This window comes from Colletotrichum tamarilloi (assembly GCF_030869305.1).
Source record: "Colletotrichum tamarilloi strain Tom-12 chromosome Unknown Scaffold_187.1, whole genome shotgun sequence".
NCBI lineage: Eukaryota > Fungi > Ascomycota > Sordariomycetes > Glomerellales > Glomerellaceae > Colletotrichum > Colletotrichum tamarilloi.
In genome coordinates this window covers 31,943-51,689 of record NW_026849570.1, presented here as the reverse complement: position 1 = coordinate 51,689, position 19,747 = coordinate 31,943, and the positions used below count along the sequence as shown (strand labels likewise).

At 51.7% G+C, this 19,747-nt stretch overlaps 7 protein-coding genes across 7 annotated transcripts; 3 read left to right on the top strand and 4 right to left on the bottom strand.

The window, feature by feature from the left end:
* Positions 1-1,347: 1,347 nt before the first annotated feature.
* On the top strand, positions 1,348-3,433 carry CTAM01_15957 (uncharacterized protein; the record flags this gene model as incomplete). Its single annotated transcript, XM_060531950.1, has 2 exons — positions 1,348-2,192; positions 2,248-3,433. The coding sequence occupies 2 exons, from the start codon at positions 1,348-1,350 to the stop codon at positions 3,431-3,433; spliced, it is 2,031 nt and encodes a 676-aa protein (XP_060373485.1).
* A 547-nt stretch (positions 3,434-3,980) lies between these two features.
* Positions 3,981-4,778, bottom strand: CTAM01_15956 (uncharacterized protein; the record flags this gene model as incomplete). Its single annotated transcript, XM_060531949.1, has 1 exon — positions 3,981-4,778. One exon carries the CDS (start codon positions 4,776-4,778, stop codon positions 3,981-3,983), a length of 798 nt encoding a protein of 265 aa, XP_060373484.1.
* A 1,085-nt stretch (positions 4,779-5,863) lies between these two features.
* On the bottom strand, positions 5,864-6,922 carry CTAM01_15955 (uncharacterized protein; the record flags this gene model as incomplete). The annotated part of the gene is made up of 1 exon (XM_060531948.1): positions 5,864-6,922. The coding sequence occupies one exon, from the start codon at positions 6,920-6,922 to the stop codon at positions 5,864-5,866; it is 1,059 nt and encodes a 352-aa protein (XP_060373483.1).
* A 410-nt stretch (positions 6,923-7,332) lies between these two features.
* On the bottom strand, positions 7,333-7,908 carry CTAM01_15954 (uncharacterized protein; the record flags this gene model as incomplete). The annotated part of the gene is made up of 1 exon (XM_060531947.1): positions 7,333-7,908. One exon carries the CDS (start codon positions 7,906-7,908, stop codon positions 7,333-7,335), a length of 576 nt encoding a protein of 191 aa, XP_060373482.1.
* A 673-nt stretch (positions 7,909-8,581) lies between these two features.
* Positions 8,582-10,854, top strand: CTAM01_15953 (uncharacterized protein; the record flags this gene model as incomplete). Its single annotated transcript, XM_060531946.1, has 6 exons — positions 8,582-9,586; positions 9,649-9,844; positions 9,901-10,056; positions 10,113-10,178; positions 10,240-10,437; positions 10,505-10,854. The coding sequence occupies 6 exons, from the start codon at positions 8,582-8,584 to the stop codon at positions 10,852-10,854; spliced, it is 1,971 nt and encodes a 656-aa protein (XP_060373481.1).
* Positions 10,855-15,700: 4,846 nt separating this feature from the next.
* On the top strand, positions 15,701-17,284 carry CTAM01_15952 (uncharacterized protein; the record flags this gene model as incomplete). Its single annotated transcript, XM_060531945.1, has 3 exons — positions 15,701-15,729; positions 15,788-16,308; positions 16,389-17,284. 3 exons carry the CDS (start codon positions 15,701-15,703, stop codon positions 17,282-17,284), a joined length of 1,446 nt encoding a protein of 481 aa, XP_060373480.1.
* A 984-nt stretch (positions 17,285-18,268) lies between these two features.
* CTAM01_15951 (NAD dependent epimerase/dehydratase) lies at positions 18,269-19,417 on the bottom strand (the record flags this gene model as incomplete). The annotated part of the gene is made up of 1 exon (XM_060531944.1): positions 18,269-19,417. The coding sequence occupies one exon, from the start codon at positions 19,415-19,417 to the stop codon at positions 18,269-18,271; it is 1,149 nt and encodes a 382-aa protein (XP_060373479.1).
* Between the last annotated feature and the right edge of the window lie 330 nt (positions 19,418-19,747).

The window sequence follows — 19,747 nt, the reverse complement described above, 5'->3', positions numbered from 1 at the left end:
CGATCCCAATACGAAGTTCGCGAACATCAGGGATATCCATCGGGCTCAAATCGAAGCGGGTGAAAAGGAGGTTATCACGGCTGAATCCAGCGACTCTGAATGCCCTAGTGAGGCTGGCAGCTGTATTGTAGTGGGTGTGGTTGAGGATCAATAGTTAATAGTAATGAGGAGGTTGGGTTGTGATCCCATCGTTTTTGTGGTGCCAGAAACAGGGGGGTGCCAGGAAGTGGGTATGTTGACTTATACTTTCCCTATGGAATCCCGGAATCCAAGAGACGAACCCCGTATCCGTATCCGCTGTGATTGGCGGCAGCAGTCCGGCTGACCGGCCACACATCAGGCACACACAATCCGAGCCTTGCGATCCTTCTACCAGCTTACGTTTTCCGGACGATGACTTCAACCCGCGATTCAGTTGTGGTGTGTTGCGGCTGGTACGTGGTATGCAGCGTCGGTGAATCGGCCTTACGGTCCATGTACGCCTCACTCAAAATACTATGTGCCGGCTGCTTACCGGCTTCCTACCGGCCTTCCTCCCAGTCATTTTCCCACGCTGTGGATGTTTCATTGGGTGCCATATTTCGCCCATTCCGATTAAAGATGATAGCGCAAGGAGACCGGGTACGTCGGACGGTCATCTCATCTTCCACAGGCTGTCACGAAGCTGCCTCAGAACGTCAAAACCCTTTGACCGTCTGGGGCGTGATAGGTCGCATCCCATGGGAAGTGGCTCAATTGAGGGGGTATGCTCGTCGTCTTTTCAACCCACTGCCCAAAGTTCAAGATCTGACTATAAGAAAAATCATAGCGGGTGTAGTGGAAAAAAGGGATGGTGCATGTATCCGCGCGGGCGTGTGGCGGGCAGACCCTGTCGCTGAAACCCCTTCTCTAACTCTATCAACTTGCACACAGATCCGAGTGACGCACGCCACGAAGAGGATCTTGACACGGCTATGTTCTGTTTCCGGGATGACCAGACAGCAAGCCTCCTTGGAAGGACCGCACACCACCTTTCAGGGTAATCAAGTCGTCAATGTTCCCAGCCGACTTTTCCGACCGGGGCCTGGGTTGCACCAAATCCTTGCTCTGTTTAAGCCTCCGCCCCTCCCCTTCAACAGGCAGTTGTCAACCTCATATCTTGAGGTGGTGTAAGGTGACAAGTCTGTCTTTTACTCTCCATGTGCTAGCGTTCTTTTGATTCTTGATTCCTTTTCGAGATCGGCCATCAAGGCATCTGACATACTCTCCCACGATACCACATGCTGGCATGGCTTAAAACTCATTCTCATCGCATCTGAGAGAACCCTTGAGAGGCATACGAGGCCCTCAATCATCTCACGCACCAACATGTGGCTTCTTAAAGCCGCTACGATAGCGGCAGCAGCTGCAGCAGCAGGTCTTCCACTTGGGCCTCTGCACCCAGTTCAATTAGAAGAGAGACAGCTTGCCGATGCAACTTCTTTCATCGCGGAGCTCCCAACTGGACAGCAACAAGCTGATCCAACATCGACAACAGCGGCCGTTGCAACAACTCCACCTCCTCCACCCCCTCCACCGCCGCCTCCCCCGCCAACCTCAACATCGACAACGTCGACTACTACGCCGCCGCCTCCACCTCCACCGCCAACGACGACGTCTACATCGATATCGACCCCGGCGCCAACAACTGTAATAATATCTTCGTCCGTGGCAACACCTCCCCCGCCGCCGCCACAAACGACATCAACGACATCGCAAGCTCCTTCTACTACGGTAGCACCCCCAGTATTTTCTCCGCCCCCGGCACCGACAACGACAAACCAAGTAAGGACAACGACATCGATGCCGATCGCTCTTCCGGCCAGCACGACTGGCGCTGCAGTACAGCAGCCTCCTCCGCAAGGAGCAGGGTCAGCCCAGCCTCCAACCGAGAGACTCGTTGATCCCGCTCAAGGCGCTTTCATCGGCGGCGACCCCACGACTAACATCGATGTACCGGTCACTTTCCTCTTCCTGCTGCTCTTCGCGGCTGGTGCGTACACGCACATTAGGATCTACCGTGCCAATGCCAAACGCGGTCACAAGTTCCTGCTATCCGATCTCATGTTCGATTTCTGCATGGTCAGAACTGTCACTTGTATTATGAGAATTGTCTGGGCTTTTGAGAAGGGCCGAGTTGTGATTCTCGTCGCACTAATCGTCCAGTTCGGAGGGTAGGTCTTTCATCGAATATCCACACCCAAAGTACTGTTACTAACTTCGTCATAGAGCTGTCGTGGTGATGGTGGTCAATATCTTCTTTGCTCAAAGAATTGTTCGGTCAATCCATCCTCACTTTGGATGGCATCCCGCCTTCCGGGTCTTCATCCTTTTCTTCCTTTTCTCGGTCCCGGCCGTGGTTGTCTCGAACAGTACGTCAATTGGTGTCTCGTTCTTCAAGATTGAGGACCAGGACCGTGTCGACACCGCACTCAATGTCCTCAAAGCTGGTGTCTCGTGGATCATGCTTCTCGCGGTCCTGCCACTCATCATCGTCATCATTGCAGCAGTGATTCCTGGACCTAGACCCGAGAGATTCGGGCAAGGTGATACTCATCAGAAAATTGCCGTCCTCTTCATTGGCGCCATCCTGCTAATTGGTGGTCACGCGGTGCGTCTTGCGGCGACTCTGATGGCCGAGCCACCCAATACACCAAACAAACTCTTCAGCAAAGAAGTGTTTTACACCACCGGTTTCATGTTGGAGATTTTTGTTGTGGTTTTCTATGCAGTTGTCCGCATCGATCTCTTGTTCCACGTCCCCAATGGATCGAAGGGCCCGGGAGACTACTCCAGGAAGCCGAAGCCTGGTGAAGAAGACTACGAGGCTGCACTCCTCACCAGAGAAGAAATCGAAGATGAGCTAGCCGGACTAGGCCACCCGTATGAAGTTGTCGACTCTTCCGGCCTGGGCAGAGATGGCTCTGGCCGCACCATTGTCGCCTTCAGCACAAGACGTATGAACGGCGAGAAGCCTGTCGTACTACCGCCCAGACCAGAAGCATACAGCCGTGTCAGATCGATCCGTGGGTCTGTCAGGTCCATGCGTGGCTCCATGAGGTCTGCTGGCGGTGGCATCTCTCGGATGATGTCAGTGCGCAGGTCTGCTGCCGCGCCGTATTTGAACGAGGTCGAAGTCGGTCAGCCCGAGTTCAGAGACAATCCTTTCCAAACACCACCAGTCAGTCATTACGGTGTAGCACAGCCGCTGTTCATTCAGTCGCGCTTCAGCAGATACACGGATCCAGAGGATGCGAGGACACCTTTGCGACCAGAAAGTCAGGCGACGTCTGGAGAGATCCCGCTGAGTCTTGATCGGGAAGGTCTCGGCCCTTACGAGGGACGGCCTCTTGCTCGACGGTCATCAGTACAAAAGTTTACAGCACAGGAGAGGGAGGGAAACCCCCTGAAGTAGAGGGCTTATGAGTATGAATCTAGACAGTACATGTAGTGGGAAACAGGAAAGGATACTAGCGGGATCAACTTGGTTGCTGGAATGACAGCATAATGGAGTTCCAATATATATTTGCCAATTATTGTATATAGTAATACAAGTTAGTGTATAAATCTTCATGTTGTTGTGCGCAAGGCAAATCTTTCCGTGAATCCCTACCGGATGGACGGAAATGTTTAGAGTTACTGAATCCTATGATGTGTTTTAAATGTCTCTACTGTTGATCTTGCCCCATCTTTGCCACATAGCCTACGTGTTGTACACTGGAGATGCAACGGCCAGTACCACACGTAAGAGTAGATTGGTGAGAGAGAACATTGAGCGAGCGCTCTACAGAACCGATTAAACGAAATTTGTCTCTCTGAAGTTCAAGGTATATTAATTTCGAGAGAGATTCTCCAATTTTCATATGACGACCGCTTAGCATGTTCGTGACGGACCCTGCCGCAATACATCACCGCGCCCATGTCCAAACTCCTGCTTGATCGTACACATTCCTATCCTTGCTTTAATGCTTCCTAAGGCCGAGCAATCCCATTAGTCCACCTAAGAGTCCTCCTCCACCACCTGGTCCCGCCGCCGGAGCTTCTGCTGGAGCCTCCGGGGCAGCAGCAGGAGGGGGTGGGGGATTTTCGATAACAGTCGCTAGCCCAACGGCAGTCCCATCCGGCATAACGGCTTGGCAAACAGTCGTGGCACCGGGAGGGGCGGCCGGTGGACCTGGAGGGGGTGCGGCGGGAAGAGGCGCGACAGAAGTGCCACCAAAGACGCCAATGCCTTGGTCCAGAACGGTGCTGAGAGCCGTTGCGCTCTTTTGCGCATCACCATTGAGTTCGGGAGGGACCTTGCTGACGAGAGCTTGGGCAAGGGCGACACTAGCAGACTTTTGATCCTGAAGAGCAACAGCCACCAGCGGTGTTGCGCCCAGAGAGTCAACCAGAGACTTCTTCGCTACAACGTCGTTGATGGTGACCTTGACGTTGTTTGTGAGAGCGTCCGTGGCAGCCTTGAGGTTGAGCGCATCCTTTTTGTTGAGGACTTCGGATCCCTGGACCTGAGTGGTGGCGTCTTCGATGGAACTCTTCACGTTGCCGACGGCGTTCAAAAGCTGGATTCCGCCACCGAGGGTGACCGTGTTCGTGGCCTTCACGGAGTTATCAAGACTTTGAAGTGCTGAGTTGATAGTGTTTAGAGCAGCTTGAATCGTTGCCAGGTCGCGCCTGTACTTGGCATGTTGTATAGAGACAGGAGCGGCGAGAACTGTAACCGCAGCAAAGGTAAAGGACAACAGAGAACGTAGTAACATCGTGAGCCTGCCGGAAGCCCGTCTCCTTAGACGAAAAGGATTGAAGTTCTGCTTCCTTTAAGATTAAAGAGAGTGTGGTGGGGAGAAGACAAACGAGGAGGAACTTCAGATCGTTCCAGCTCGGTGGGTTTGGATTATGAGTTGACGGATAGTAGGTGGGCAAGGAGTCTGTGAATGAAGTTTGGACACGACTACGACGTCCATATAACGCGAGTGAGAGGGAGGTGATGGCAGGGCCAGGCCCATCCTAAAGCGACTTGGCTGCCGCAGGTCCCGATGTCACCAATAAGCCTAGCCTGAAATTTGGGATTGCCGGCTCTTTCATGAGGCAAAGTTGAGACGGTCTTGACTTTCGGTGTGGGAGCAGTGACATCCGTGATGTGAGTGGAGGGTTATTTCCTGCAGGCTGTCTCCTATCAACAGTCTGGGGCCAAGGTTGTAGGAGGTTGTGCAAGATGAAGCCATGGGTACGGCGTTGTGATGGCCGGCGAGCTGCGCGATTTGGTAATGCGAGCCACATGCATTTCATATCGGTTCCCTAAAGAAGCAACTTAGTTCGAGTTCTAGTTTCAGGTACCGAAAGTCCAGACGATTCAGACCACTTGAGTTGGATATGCTGGATATGTTATCTTCTTACTCCCACCGGCTCGGTTTTCAAGACGACATTGCATCCATACCGCCGACTCAATAATGCAAAGTACACTAGGTGCTTGGCTGCAGCCCTTGACGACCTGACATTCTACCTAATGTTCCTACGTTCATGCATTCTCCGTCATGTTGAATTCCCTTGGTAATATCGAGGTATAGAACAGTTAGACCACGAATGTGACGTGAGGGGATATCGCCGAGTCAGGCATTATCAGCTCGGACTCCCCCATATCATGTCATCGAATGAGTTTCCCGATTCAATGTTGATACAACCTTGACTCTACCCAGACCGTCTCAACTCTTTCTCGTTTTCGTTTCACAACTCGCACAGGCTTTGTTTCCTCTAGCAGGGCATTTATATGGTCTAATTCCGATCCGTGAAATGATCAACCCATGGCAGGGAAGGGGGGAAGCAGGGCTTAGTTGACAGCGGTCCCCTAGACTAAAGTCAAAGTCTCCAACCTGTCATCGTCCAACCCAGAAAACGGCTTTGGGATTTCGTCATCCTCGAAGTTCAGGATACGAGCAGTTCCGACCACTTCGAACTCCTCGCCTCGTGGTCGGAGAATCAGCTCTTCCATTAACCCGGCCCCGAACACCGGCACGTCACCGGTTTGGACTGGGCCGTCGCACACTGCCAGCATGCCCTGGCCAACCAGGCAAAGGCTCAGGCCCTGACAAGCCAGCAGGACTCTAGACGTGGTGTCAATGTCTGTCATATTCTCGTTCATCATTGACCAGCCAATGGACTGTGCATTGGGTCTCTCGCAGCCTCCATGCGCGCTCACGCATCGTCCACGCCGAGAAGCGGATTTGACTAGTTTTTTTGTCGACCGTTGTCCTTCGGCAGTGAAACCCATCATGAGCCCCTTGTAGAAGTTTGTCCACCAAGTCTGTGTGATATCCGCCTTGGGTTTGAATTCATCGTCGCTTGTCTTTTCGGTTGCTAGACTCGCGATGAGAGCAAGTAAGGCTTCGGCACCACGTCTTCGAGACGGAAAGAATTCTAGGCTCTCAGCAAAGAGAAACCATTGAGCTACTGCGGGTAGGACTAGATCTTTGATATCTTCGCCATAATTCACCGTCGTTGAAAGGTATCGTGCGTTTGGTACATGGAATCCGCTAATCATTGTCACAGGCGGCAGGCGTCGAGCCCTGATTAATAATTGTCCGGTGTTGCGTCCGCTTTGTAAGAGGCCAATTGCCGAAACCTCTTCAGCGATGATCGGTGGAGGATTCGAAAGCAGGTCCCACTGATCTTTAAAACCTCCAGGGCTGAATTGGCTGAAGTCTGGAACCCATGATGGCAGTCCGTCTACTTTGTCTTCGCTAGACCCCATATGCAAAACCCAAAATGAACCCGAATGAAGGCAGAGAGCCAATGCGAGGTCCTCATATACTCTAGTGACGGGTTTCGTGTAATCCGGATTCGGCACGCTGATACCGAGCCTTCCGAGAAGGTTATAGAGTGAAAAGCTCTGGTCGCGTTTGTCCATTGCATTTCTCCTTCTGATCGTCTTTATCAACCGGGTTGCGAGATAAGCAGAGGTCAGCTTTGGGATATTCGAGTTTTCCTGCTTCTCTCCGAGTAAGACTGAGCGATAATTCATTTTCATCCCGAAGCTGTCTGCGAGATTGACTAAATCAAGCTCGTTTCTTCGGTGGCCAAACTTGCGACCCGCGAGAGTAATCCAGTGCTTTAGACACGCATTCAAAGATTCCCAAGAAAGGGATGATTTTCCTAGCGTGACAACCACATGCTCAGATAAGCATAGTTCTTGCAGCGTCCATGTCCTTGTAAACCAAGGGACCTTGATCAGAAGCTCGATGGCTTTTAAGACGTTTCTGCTTGGAACTACGTTCGTATAAGTCTCAGCTCCAAGAACAAGCACGGCATGTGCGGCCTTCACGGCTGGTTCCGCAAGGTTGTGCGTAAGAGGTATAACTCACGTCGCGGTGTCGAGCGCTTTGCCTCCGGCGAAGCTCTCAGCAAGAGTCCGACCCATCTACATCGTCGAAACAATGAGAGCAGTAAGTTACCGGGTGACTCATCCGTACCAATCCAAACAACTGTGCGTGCGGCGAATCTGTACACATCTCCCATCAAAGCCACCTGGACGTTTTTCTCCGGAATACTGGACTGGTCGATACAGATTGCATCAATCCAGAGCAAACGTTCTCGATCGGAATACCGCAAATGACGCAAAGCCTCTAAACAGTTCTTCGTGACGTCAACACGGCAACCGTTGCACCGTATCGGGTGCTCGCCACGTCTCCCGCCCCAGACGTACGAGAGCGCTTCGTATGGTGTTGTCTCCTGCGATGAGCTTCCTAGTCGTACCTCTCTCAAAGCGCATTGAATTGGATCGTCCAACTCGATTGATGGACTCAAAATGACAATGCGGATTGATCTCTCGCAGTTAAGCGGTGCATACTGCAAGAACGGAAGACTATCGGCGGCGACATTCGCTGAAAGTGACATGATGAGCCAATATGAAATGACAAAGTTCAAACCTCAATATCTGGCTACTTGAGATGCGGGATCACTACGAACTTAGTCCAGAAATGCTAAAGATTGGAAATGAGGTGAACAGGAAGCCAGACGGGGGAGCTTACATGTGGACAGATACTAAGTGTCTCATGTCGGTACGAGTATCAGGAGCCCAGAAACTCATCTTAGACAGCTGTAGGCGAGATTTGCAATCTTCCAAAGAAAACCAGTTTGTACAGGCAAGCCTGTGGCTGAGTACTCAACTGTCTGCCTTGCCACGTCTGACATGCATTCTGTCGCATGATCAGAAGCGAATGGCTGCTTGTGACGAAAACACACTACTGCAAGCTGCCGCCACATTCACGAAATGACCAAAAGTAAGCCAATGAAGTTCAAGCAAAAGGGGAAAGATCTCTGTTTTCTGCCGCGGCGATGATTTACAGTGGCCCAGTCCCCGTATCTATGCAGAGTAAGCAGCTGGCGGCATCAATCTCAGGTCGCCATCATAGGCGCGTAAGGCAGCCTAATCTCGAATGAATCGGAAAGACTGCAAAGAGATTGCTGAAAAGGGGCATTTTCCACCAGCAAATTCTTGCTCTCTTCATTTTTCCAAACGCAAGAACTGGCAACACATAAGTTTGCTTGAGTAACTTTAGAGGATATCATGGCAGAACCCAAGCCTCCAGGCGGCGAGCCGCTTCTGAGCACTGGACAGACAACCAACAAGCTCGGAACAGCAGTTGAGAAACGAGAGTCAGAATCCAGCTCAGAGAACATTCCAAAGTCTGACTCCTCCGCCCAACAAGACACCGACGATGACTCTGATAGGGACTCCAATTCCGGCGAAGACCATGAGCCCAGCAAGAAAGCCGTCCAAAATCTTTATGAAGGCAAGAAGGAATGCAACTGCTGCATCAACTGGGTTGAAGAAGAACCAGAGAACAAGAAGGAGGCTGCGACCGGCACAGTCATCACAGTTCGCCGCAACCGAGACCATGAAAAGGAAAAGTCGCTTTCATTGCATTCCATCTTGGTGCACAGCGAGCAATTGAAGGATACTTTGCGAGACGTCCTCCGCGGCACTGGTTCCGCCATCACTTCTAGGGATTTCGTTCTTGAGCGGCCTTTTGAGAACGTCTTTCACCAATGGGCGGCGATGACAGAAATGTTTAAGAAGTCAGAAGACAAGGATGATTTGCAGCATTTCAAGTTGCTTTACGAAGTCTTGTCCACAGAACTAGGCGACTTCTTCGACGAGGTGAACGACCTCCTGTCTAATAGCTTGATCACATATCCCCTTCTCTGGACAATCTTTCCTCGTGGCGAGATCTGTCTCGCCCTAGACGATTTGGGACAGGCTGTTGCTGTGAGAGCTCTCAATGGTGCATACTCGAAAGAGGGTTACCGGCTCAAATGTGACTTCATCGACACGGATGGCAAGACTTTTGGACTTGCAGGCACATGCTTGGAAATACCTGGCTTCAAGGACGCAGCATCAATCGCGAGCTTACCTGTCAGCCCTCTCAAGTACAACCCAGAGGCAGAGGGGATCAAGGAAATTCTGGTTCGTCGAGGAAGGCGCTTTGCAGAGCTCTCTGGCTTCCATCACAAGAAGTGCAACGGTCAAGAGTGGCACATTGGGCGCAAAGACGCTTGGCTGCCAAGAAAGGTATGCTAGTCGCCCGCCCTGATCTCTTTTCCCACCTTACTCGTTGCTAAGACATTCGGCAGTCAACCGGGCGTATTATCATTGACCCCGAGACATTCGACGATAACAACCCTGCTAAGGCCGTGTTTCTGAGACCCTTGAGTTCAGACCAAAACGACGTGACTTCATTTGCAAGATCTTTCAAACTAGTCAGGGATAGCGAGTTTTTGTTGTGCGGAAGTACAGTTCGGGGGTACTCCTTGAAATCAAAGGCTTGGGGTGAGTATCGCTTGCCAACTTTGCAAAAGGAGTTTTGAATTGACGAGACTTTGTAGCCAAGTTCACTGTCGATGATGTCGGCGAAATTGAATGGAACGACACCTGCGCATCGAACCTCATCCTCCCCAATGGGTACAAAGATCTCTTGCTATCTCTGGTTGAGGAGCAGATGCTCGCTGAAGATGGCTTTGATGATTTCATCGAGCAGAAGGGTACGACAAGTATTCATATGGGTGAAGAATGAAGGACGTAGGCTAATTATGACCAGGCCAGGGCTTGGTTCTCCTCCTCAGTGGCGACACAGGTGTTGGCAAGACACTGACAGCCGAAGTCGGTAGGTTTCCTGAACCCCCATGTTATTTGGCATAACGCGATTCAGCTGACAGTCTCTCCAGTGGCCGAAAAGATGCGCGCTCCTCTATACGCAGTCAGCGCTGGCCAACTGGGATTCGACGCCGAAGAGCTTGAGGCAAGGCTGAAGCTAGTGTTAGACATCGCGTCTAAGTGGGACGCTGTACTGCTACTCGACGAGGGCGATGTCTTTCTTGAGAAGCGGACGACATCTGATCTTCACCGCAATAGATTGGTCTCCAGTAAGTTGCTCTTGAACCACTAGTGGACTCTACAAAGACCGCACTTTGAGAGCTAACATTGTCCAAGTCTTCCTTCAACTTCTAGAATACTACGCAGGCACTCTGATCATTACCACAAATCGCGCTGCAGTTATTGACGAGGCAATCAAGTCGCGCATTCACATCAACATCAGGCTTCCCGGGCTGACTATCGAGGCCCGCAAGAGCCTTTGGGAGAATCTGCTGAAGGAGAACAAGATTAAGCACGGTCTTATCGAAGCTGACTTCCAGTCATTGGCAGAGGTTGATGTCAATGGAAGGGAGATTAAGAATGCTCTCAAGTCAGGCATACTCATGGCACGTAAAGCAAAGGAGCCTGTATCGATGACTCAACTACGGGTTGTTTTAGATATTCTCACAGCATCAAAGACCACTTAGATGTACACATAGACACCGTTAGTCTCAGTCATAATGTTGTTCACAATGCATGCAGTTATGCTATGCAATTGCAGACGAGATCGTATCCTGAGTGTAATGACTTCATATCAATTATATCTATAGAGCCTCAAGTACCCCTTAATCTTTATCTATGCACGATGTCAACAGCATGGTGCAGCAGTTTCATGCTACAAGACAAGCGCAGTGACCACTTGGACATGTAGAATACTGGCTCACGTTTTTTCGTCCCGATGAATCTTAGTCCATGATACTCTGAGTGATGTCATAATCTTATGGAAGCTCATTGGGACTTGTGCTACATTCCATGAGGTAGCCGCAAACATTCGAATACCTAAGCTCTGCATCCACTTCATGCGTACTACGTGGGAACGCCAAGTGATGGACGATTCCCCTAAGTAGAACCCAAGCACTAACGTGATGCCTTCCGTAGCCCCTTTTTCTCAAATCCCCCAATATCTATTAATTGATCAGTCTGTGCCATCTCCATCTTCAAGCTGCAACATTGCCCTATCTGAATCTCTCAGGCCGATATCTCTTCAACGCACCTGATGGCTCTCGCATTGCCATCTAGACCTTTCTCTACGAGATTGTAAGCGCTTGTACCCTTGTGATCAACTTTCGTCTTTCGGCATAACCCGACCGTCGCTCAACTTAACTCTTTCGGCAGCGGACTTTGTCCCGCAATCCTGGTTCAGTAATCTCAGTCTTCAAATCAGCATTTATCGTCACCCGCAGTATCGTCGAAAGGTTAGAGGTAAAAGAGGCTCCAAACGTAGGAAGACCAGAGTCCCGTCACTGCCGTAATTGCTGTCGCACCAATGGTAAGTCTATCTGGTAGCCAGAGCTTTTTGGGCTCGTAGATGTAGAAATCATTCTATAGACAGAAGTCACTAGAACTTCTGTAGGGCTGCTGGGATTGGAAGAATCTTATTTGTTGCATGTCCAGTTAGCACCGCAGTAAAGCAACGATGGCAATAGTGAAGAGTAGTCATGACCGAAGAGAAGGTGTGCTGGCCATGGAAATGGTGGCGTTCTGAAACAACTCTGGCAGGACTTTCAGAAGTGAACCATGGTTAAAGGTTTCTTTGGTAGGCCCATAGATTGCAATGAACTAATCGTAGGTGGCGTTCTTCACCGTTCTTGTGATTGCTTCAGTAGAAGATGCTTTGTTCTTAGACTCGTGGAGCTCATGTGTCTCGGTGAGTATCGCAGACCCGACCATCAAGAATGGCGCACGCCAGTGGGGATTTTGAGTACGGCTGGTTGAAGACTCATCGTTCGCGAGAGCAGTGCTCCTGTTTCTAGTTATGGTATACGAGAACTTAATTGAGAATCTCAGTTTGCGACAGGCACCTTTTAGCACAACTGGATTCTTGAGGCTCTGTTGAAATACAAGTGAGAGTTGCTCGGGAGATATATCGGGAGTGTCAGTTGGAAGTTGAAACAAACTCTTGGCCATCAATCTGCGAGTCCTGGACACCTTACCCTTATCTTCGATCATATAACTTCTTCACACTCCGAAGAAGTAAATTGGGAACTTCTCTCTGTAGGAGAAACTGTCATACTTGGCACCCACAAAGCCACTACTCCCTAGCCTGTTTCAACAATATAGAACAGGCTGAATGCAAGTGAGACTGGACTTGCTATTGACGAATCACCTGTCGACAACACCACACTGTCCGGCAGCCTACTTGAACATATTGCTTCAGCTACCATACACACGATATCAGTCAGGTACTCGTGGTCACACCATTACGACATTTGGTATGGACCATCTGGAGTTTGGACGCATGATCTGGCGGGTTCTGGCTGACACAGTCAGCCTGGGTTGCTGCTTGTGACCTCTTCACGTGCATTTCATGGTAGTAGCATTTCATTAGATGTAGTTGCATGTAGGCTATTGACATCTTGGAGTCGATAAATGGAGATCGATCCATGTGGGCTATCCCACGGATCGGCCACTGGCACATTACCCTCGGTAAACAACTAGAAATAAGCTGCTGTCCGGGCTATCCCACGGATCGGCCACTGGCACATTACCCTCGGTAAACAACTAGAAATAAGCTGCTGTCCGGGCTAGACCAAAACTTTCTTCTAGGTGAGATCACAAAGGGGATGGCCCATTGACCACGTTGTCGTGAATACCAAAGTAGCTATGAGGACAAAAACTTCGAATCATAAAGCCCGCTGCGTTTGCGTAGCTCGACGGAACATGTCTCGACGGCCATCTGGTTTGCGACAGTGTTGAAAAGTCTTGCGGATCAAGAACATCAAATGATGCGTACTCTACCATTCTAGCATCTACTTGCCGGCTTCACGACGATCCGGTATGTGGGCGCGCGACTCCTAGTCGAAAGTCTGTTGATCAATATAACAGGCTTTTAAGCTTAGATGGCGAGATGAAGTGACCGGCCGACCATGCTGGAAATTGCATCGCCCGAGCGCCAACCGTCCCCTACAAGTCCGCAGGGCCCAGTATTACAAGCACAATATCCGGTGGGATTGACTCGGGGTAGGCATTTAAGGTTGCCTCACCTGTAGATTAAACAGAGCCCACTCTCTGCCGCGCCCCTTTCAAGCGCTGCACAGTCGGGAAAGGCCAAGCTTTCGAGCTTGACGGGGTCATTTGCCCACCACCGTCTCAAGTTCATGAAAAGCTGTCTATCTCCCCGTGGAAGGACACTCCGGACGACGTCAAGCAATGCTAGCGGAATCGAGTAGATGAAGCCAGTGCAACGCGTAAAGAGAACCGGCAGGAACCTCATTCAGGGGCGAGAGCCTTATGGTTATTAATCCTCCGTTCCCTTTCCTTCCATGGTGCAACACGGCCACCAGCAGAAGGGGGATCGCTCGTAGTTCAAACTGCTGATCCCCGGGCTGGCTAATGCGCGCTTGCGCTGTGCAGCGGGTGGCGCTGTTTGAGAACGCGCAAACGAACACGATCGACAAACGGCAGAAAGGATGGATTATCATTCGTGATCATCAACAATTGAATCTCAACCGTAAGGCGTCAACGAAAAGGAAGCAGACATCGGAAGGTTTGACAAAAGCAGAGCAGAGTTCTGGGGGTGAGTTCGTTCGTTCGAACTAAATTGAACGGGGGAGCCAATGGTCTGTGGAATTTCGGTTGATTAAAGGTTGGTTTGAGCTTTCGCCCCAGCTTCGAGAGGAGCTCTCTTCTTCAGTCTTTTGTGCATTCGCGCATCAATTTGTCAAATTAACTTGGCTTTTGCAGGTTGGTCTTCTTGGCTGGAAGAGTTCAACCTTTTCATCACTCTCCCTGGGTAGGAACTTAGGTTCCCCGAACTGGCTTTTGCGCCCTCAAGTCAAACCAGCACACCCTGGAAACGTGACTCGCTGACGATCGAAATGCGGAGGATTTTCTTTCACCGTGCCAGTCTGAAAGACTTCAAATGGACTTGAAGGAGCAGGCTTGCGAGATTGATTGGCGGATCTTGAGGGTAAAAGGGGCCGTTTGACGTGCAATCCCCCGTCACCAAGAAAAGCTCAACCCGGGACGGCCGATCTAATCTTTCAGGCACTGGCGGCCACGGCGTGGGCGGGGACGAAAGACATTCTGAAACGGTGCGGTTCTCACCTTTGGCGAAGGAACCATGTCGATGTTGAATGTTGACTAAACATCACCCCTGGTCACGTCGAAGACACAAGCCTCTAGGAGACTGATGAGAGGAGAACTGAGCCTCCTTCCAGCCTCAATCGGGGAGGAGGACAATGGGAGACTAAAAGAAATCGAGGAAATGGTCCCGGCCGGGCCGCCCACATCGGCTTCGAAGCCGCTGGAGACTTTGAGTGGAAGCTGGCGAATCGGGGGCCGGAAAGACGGCAGACAGCGGGACGTCTTGGCGGGAGAGACGGGGGCCGGGCCCCCCTAGAACCCTGAACCCTTGGCTGAGGAATGCGAGAAATGGTAGGGTAGCGAAGCTGGATGGCACGCAAGTGGCTTGAGGTTGTAGGGAGAGCAAGGGGAAGGGCGGAGGGTTTGTCGCACGAAGTCGTTTTCGGACCTCTTGGCAGACAACTCTGAAACTGAGAAACATCGGCGCCAGTGTTCCATTACTCGCCTCTTCTTGCCTCGTGCTGCCTCCTCGGTTGCACTTGTCCGCATTGTTCGTCTCTTGGCGACAGGCAAGGTTTGGAAAGGTTGCGGACTGCTCCTCCAGTCTCCTCCGCCAAGTAACCTCAACCCACACGGAGAGGAGCAGAGGAAAGGCAAACAATCCCAACTTCTCTCTGCCAGACTGCCCCAATGCCCCCAGAGCCAGGGATGGCACAGTGAATGGGTGGTGTGGGTGTTCGCAGCAACAGCGCTTCCTGACGCAATGATATGGACAAGACAGCGGCTGCACGGGCTCTAGACAGGCCCAGAGGAGCTGGCAACGTTGCAAGGGTGGATGGAAGAGACGAGACCAAAAAGTAAAGACGTCCCTGTTTCTTCCTTTTCGAAGCCCTCTTGGAGGTTCTTCTGTACGTTAACCCTTCACGTCGTTCGGCAACCAACAACTCTGGGAACGTCACTCTTCCCCCCTCCTTTCGATACAAGGCCAAGATGACTTGAAGCTTCTTTCTTGAATTCGCAAGTTTCCCTTCGTCGCCTTCTTCACCTTCTTTACCTTCTCTTCGCGGGCAGTGCCCTTTTCTTTTCCATTCGACCTCCCTCTCAGCTGCGCTGCTTCATCAAATCTGTGTCTCGACGACCTAGTTTCATACCTTTGTGACTTTTCCCTCGACCGTAGACTCGGATTTATTAGCACTTGATCAACAATCAACAATCCAACCTAACTGTTTACTCAATACCAAACTCAAAATGGTCTCTCCTATGGGCACTCTCAGGAGGTAGGTTATTAATTCTGAAAGCACGAATAAGTAATAGCGAGACTAAGTAACCGCATAGGCGCGCTATTCGCCGCCCGAGATACATCAGAGACGATCTGCAGATTGAGGTCCGCGATGACAAGGGCGAAATCTCATCCGACGATGAAGATTCCCCCTCGCCCAAGAGCACCACATTTCCACCCGGCGCGAGACCAACGGCGCCCCCTCCGCCACCAGCGGTTGGAGTGGCTCCGCCTGCCGTGCTCAACCCCGCCAACCCGACGGATACGGAGAGCAGCACATCGAGCGATTCCCCCTCGCCCACGTCCACCGAGTTCCCGAGACCGACTGAGCCTCCGCGTGGCCCGCAACGTGGAGAAACCGGAGCTACGCCTTTTTCTTCCTCCATTAGCACCACGACTGAATCATCAAGCTCGACTAAGACTCTTCCCACTGCCATCCCGAACAGCCGCAGCACCACCAGCTTCGATGCGCAACCGACAGGGGGTACGACTAGGGGAGGCAATGAGACGGGCCTAGGAAACGACAGGTCTGATGACATTGGATGGACGCCGACTGCAATCGCGTTTGGGACTATTGGTATGTCATCTCACTACTCATCACTACCGTCGAGGGTCGAAGCTGCGTTCGATTAAGACCTGATCTAACCGCACTCACAGCCATCGCAGCCCTCTTCCTCGTCATTGGCGTCGGCATCTGGTGGTGCCTCCGCTACCGTAAGCGCCGTCAAGCCCGCCACCTCTACGAACGAAGCATCTCTCCCGACAATCATCAATACTGGGATCCCTCATCAACCTTCTCACCTCCCACCATGCCTGCCACCCGTCCATCCCGCCGCTCACCCTCAAGCATCTTTGCCGAACTCATGGGCCACGCCTACGCCGCAGAGAATGGCAGCGCAGGAAACGGAACGTACGGTAACGACCGCAACTCGCTTACACCCCAAGGCTACCTCGACGAGAAGAGATATGATCCGGCCCGCCAGCTCCCGATCCTCGAGCCCGCGCCCGTCGCTCAGCCCAACGTCCGAAACTCCATCGCCAGCTGGATCCGCCGCCACCACCCGCTCAAGTTGAACCCGATGTCCGGCCGGAGCAGCATGTACTCCACCCGCAGCGGCTTCGGTGCCAGCACGAACAATGTCAACGCCCCGCCGGTCCCGAACGTACCAGACGCCTACCGCAGCACCGACCAAGTGCAACAATCCGGCCTTGCCCCTCCGCCTCAGCAGCGCTATGCGCCGTCTAGCCAATATGACACCGGAAGCCCTTCAACCGACTACAACACCAACTCCCTCTTATCTCTGTACCAAACTCAACCACCCCAGCAACCCTGTCAACAGCAAGCCCCGACAGCCCCTTGGCTTCAGGACCCACCGCCAGTCGTTTTCGGCGAGCGCGGCGTCTCCATGGCCCCGACCGAAGCGACCGAAAGCACCTGGCGAAGCTGGGGCGGCGGCGTTAACAACCCGCCTCAGCACCAGCAGCAAGCGCCGCCCGAGACTCCGCGCAAGGGCTGGATCGAGAAGTGTATCAAGTTTGGAGGTCTGAAGTAATTGGGCTTGTACAAAAGAGCAAAAAGAATATGGGTTGCTACGACTAGTTACTTACACCCCCACGCCTGCGATACCGCAAAAGTCGATACCATAGTGTTAAATACCTGTTTCGAGTGTGCATATTGAGCGAACATACCAAACCGTACATATAAAATTGAGATTCTACGAGATCTGATGAGACTCGTTGACAATGATTTGTCTCCCCAAACTTACCCGGGAACGTCATTAAGTTGTCATTGGTAGTAACACCAGCTGGGCGTGCCTTAGATGTCATGAGACTACCATGATGCAGCCACCACGGGCGCGCCACTGCTGATTTTCAATGAAGCCACCAATCAACACGATGTTGGATATGTGTCAGACGATCATCATCACTATCACAGGAATCTAGCTGGCTGAAATCAATCGCTCGGGAGAAGAATCAGGCTGTCACCGAATATGTGGCCTTTGGCACCTCGCACCTCTCACCCTCGCCGCGACTTCACCTGGAGCTTTAGAAATTATCCTGAACAAAACCATCAACTCTATAACCATCTGCATAAACATTCGCTTTCTAGATTTCCGTCTCGTCCCTTACTTCGTAAGTCTCGGATATCATCATTCACAGCGATCAGCTAAGTTACTCGAACCAATGCTAATAACCCGGTTTTCGAAGTTGCCGAGAACTCCAGATATGTGTAAACAACGATGGCGAATGCATTACTCTTGCGGCTGTGGCTATTATGAGACGGAATGGCAGACTATTCAGTGCAGCAGGACACGACTTCACATCAACACCACCATCCCAGGTGACGCCGGGATCTGCATGGCATGCGATGAAGACCCAGCCTAAGCAGCGTTGCGATTACATGTACTATTGCACCTCACGACCGATTTGGCCGCTCCTTCGTCGTGTTGTATGGGAATCAGACGTGATTTCAAGTCATTCATATTGACTGAGGCCAAATACTTCAGCAGGTGTTTTACGAAACCTTCATAGTCACCTCACTTCGTGCCAGCAATACAGTTCCCCATTGTGTACGGTCTCTGCCCATTCAAGGCAGCCCTCAACTCCGTCTCAAAGTCTTTACACCAAGCTTCCTCTCCATAAATAGGCATCCATTCCAATTTCTCCCTTGCCACAGTCCCCTTTGTCTTGCGATGCCCAGCATACCCAGTCTCAGCAACATCCATATTCCCAGCACACGTCTCCGCCGCCTCCTCAAGGCTGACGTTCCTAACAATCTTCTCCCGCGGTCCGTCTTTCTTGGGAAGATTTCCAGTGGCAAACGCGATATCAAGACACTTTCGCGGGATATCAATCGTCAACGTCCTGCCCACAACTGGGAACATAATCCCCTTCTTGCCCTTGGGAACATTGACCCCACCACGCTCGATGATGTCTAGAACACACAGAACGTAGAGGTCTGCAAGGTCGGAGACGTGAACGTAGTCGATACAGCCCGTCTCATCACCCAACGTCAATCCACAGCCGTTTTTGAGCACGTAGCCCGTCATTATGGGGATCATCAACCCCGCCTTGTTGAAGAGCCCTGAGCCGGGCCCGAAGATGCAAGGTGATTGAATACTGACTGCGTTGACGCCGAGTTCGTCCCCGACTCGGAGCACGACTAGTTCTGCGGTTCTTTGAGGGTATGGATCTTTGGCGTCTTCGGCTTCCTCAAACTCATACACCTTCTCGGCAAAGGCGTCCTCATATTCAGCATCTGGCCTGTTCACCCCAGTCAAGGGCTTATCAGCGATATTGGAAGCGCCCGACGTGTGAATGATCCAGACCGGTCGTCCTCCGTTCCGATCCTTGCTTTTAGCGAGACCGCGAACGAAGGCCTCTGCCGAGGGCGGGTGAAACCCCGAGCCTGCGTTGATCACGATGTCATGCTCAGAGGCAAGGGCTGTTAGGGCCAAAGTATCGTCGTACGAGACAATGGACACAGGCTTCACAAGTGAACCATGTGAGTCCGTAAGTTTTGCTGCGCGGTCTGGGCCGCCGCGGACTGGTATCGTGATTGGAGAGGAAGAGGTGATGATAGAGGTGAGAGAAGGGTGCTTGAGGAGGTGGTGGAGGACAGACCCGCCAACGTAGCCGGTTGCACCGCTCAGAAGGATCTTTGGTGGCGGGTTCGAAGCCGTCATGATGACTAGGTAGATGAGAAGCCAGTTCTAAACTAGCAGTTCAGGACAAATGAGGTGGCCGGATCGTCTAGAGACTAGGGCAAGAACTCAACCTTCATATAGGTAGACGGACACACCAGCTTCAAAGATGACTGCAGTGGAGAAGACATCCTTCGGACTGGAGGGGCTCCTCATTGTCCCTCAACATTGCAGACCGCTAGGAATGCTCACAGACACTCAAAAACACTCAACCAACAGACCCTCGATTCTTGGCGCCGTTGAAGAATCCATGGACCCTGGAGACAATCGATCAATCACCGCCAAGGGGCCGCCGGACCGGACTCCGCGCTC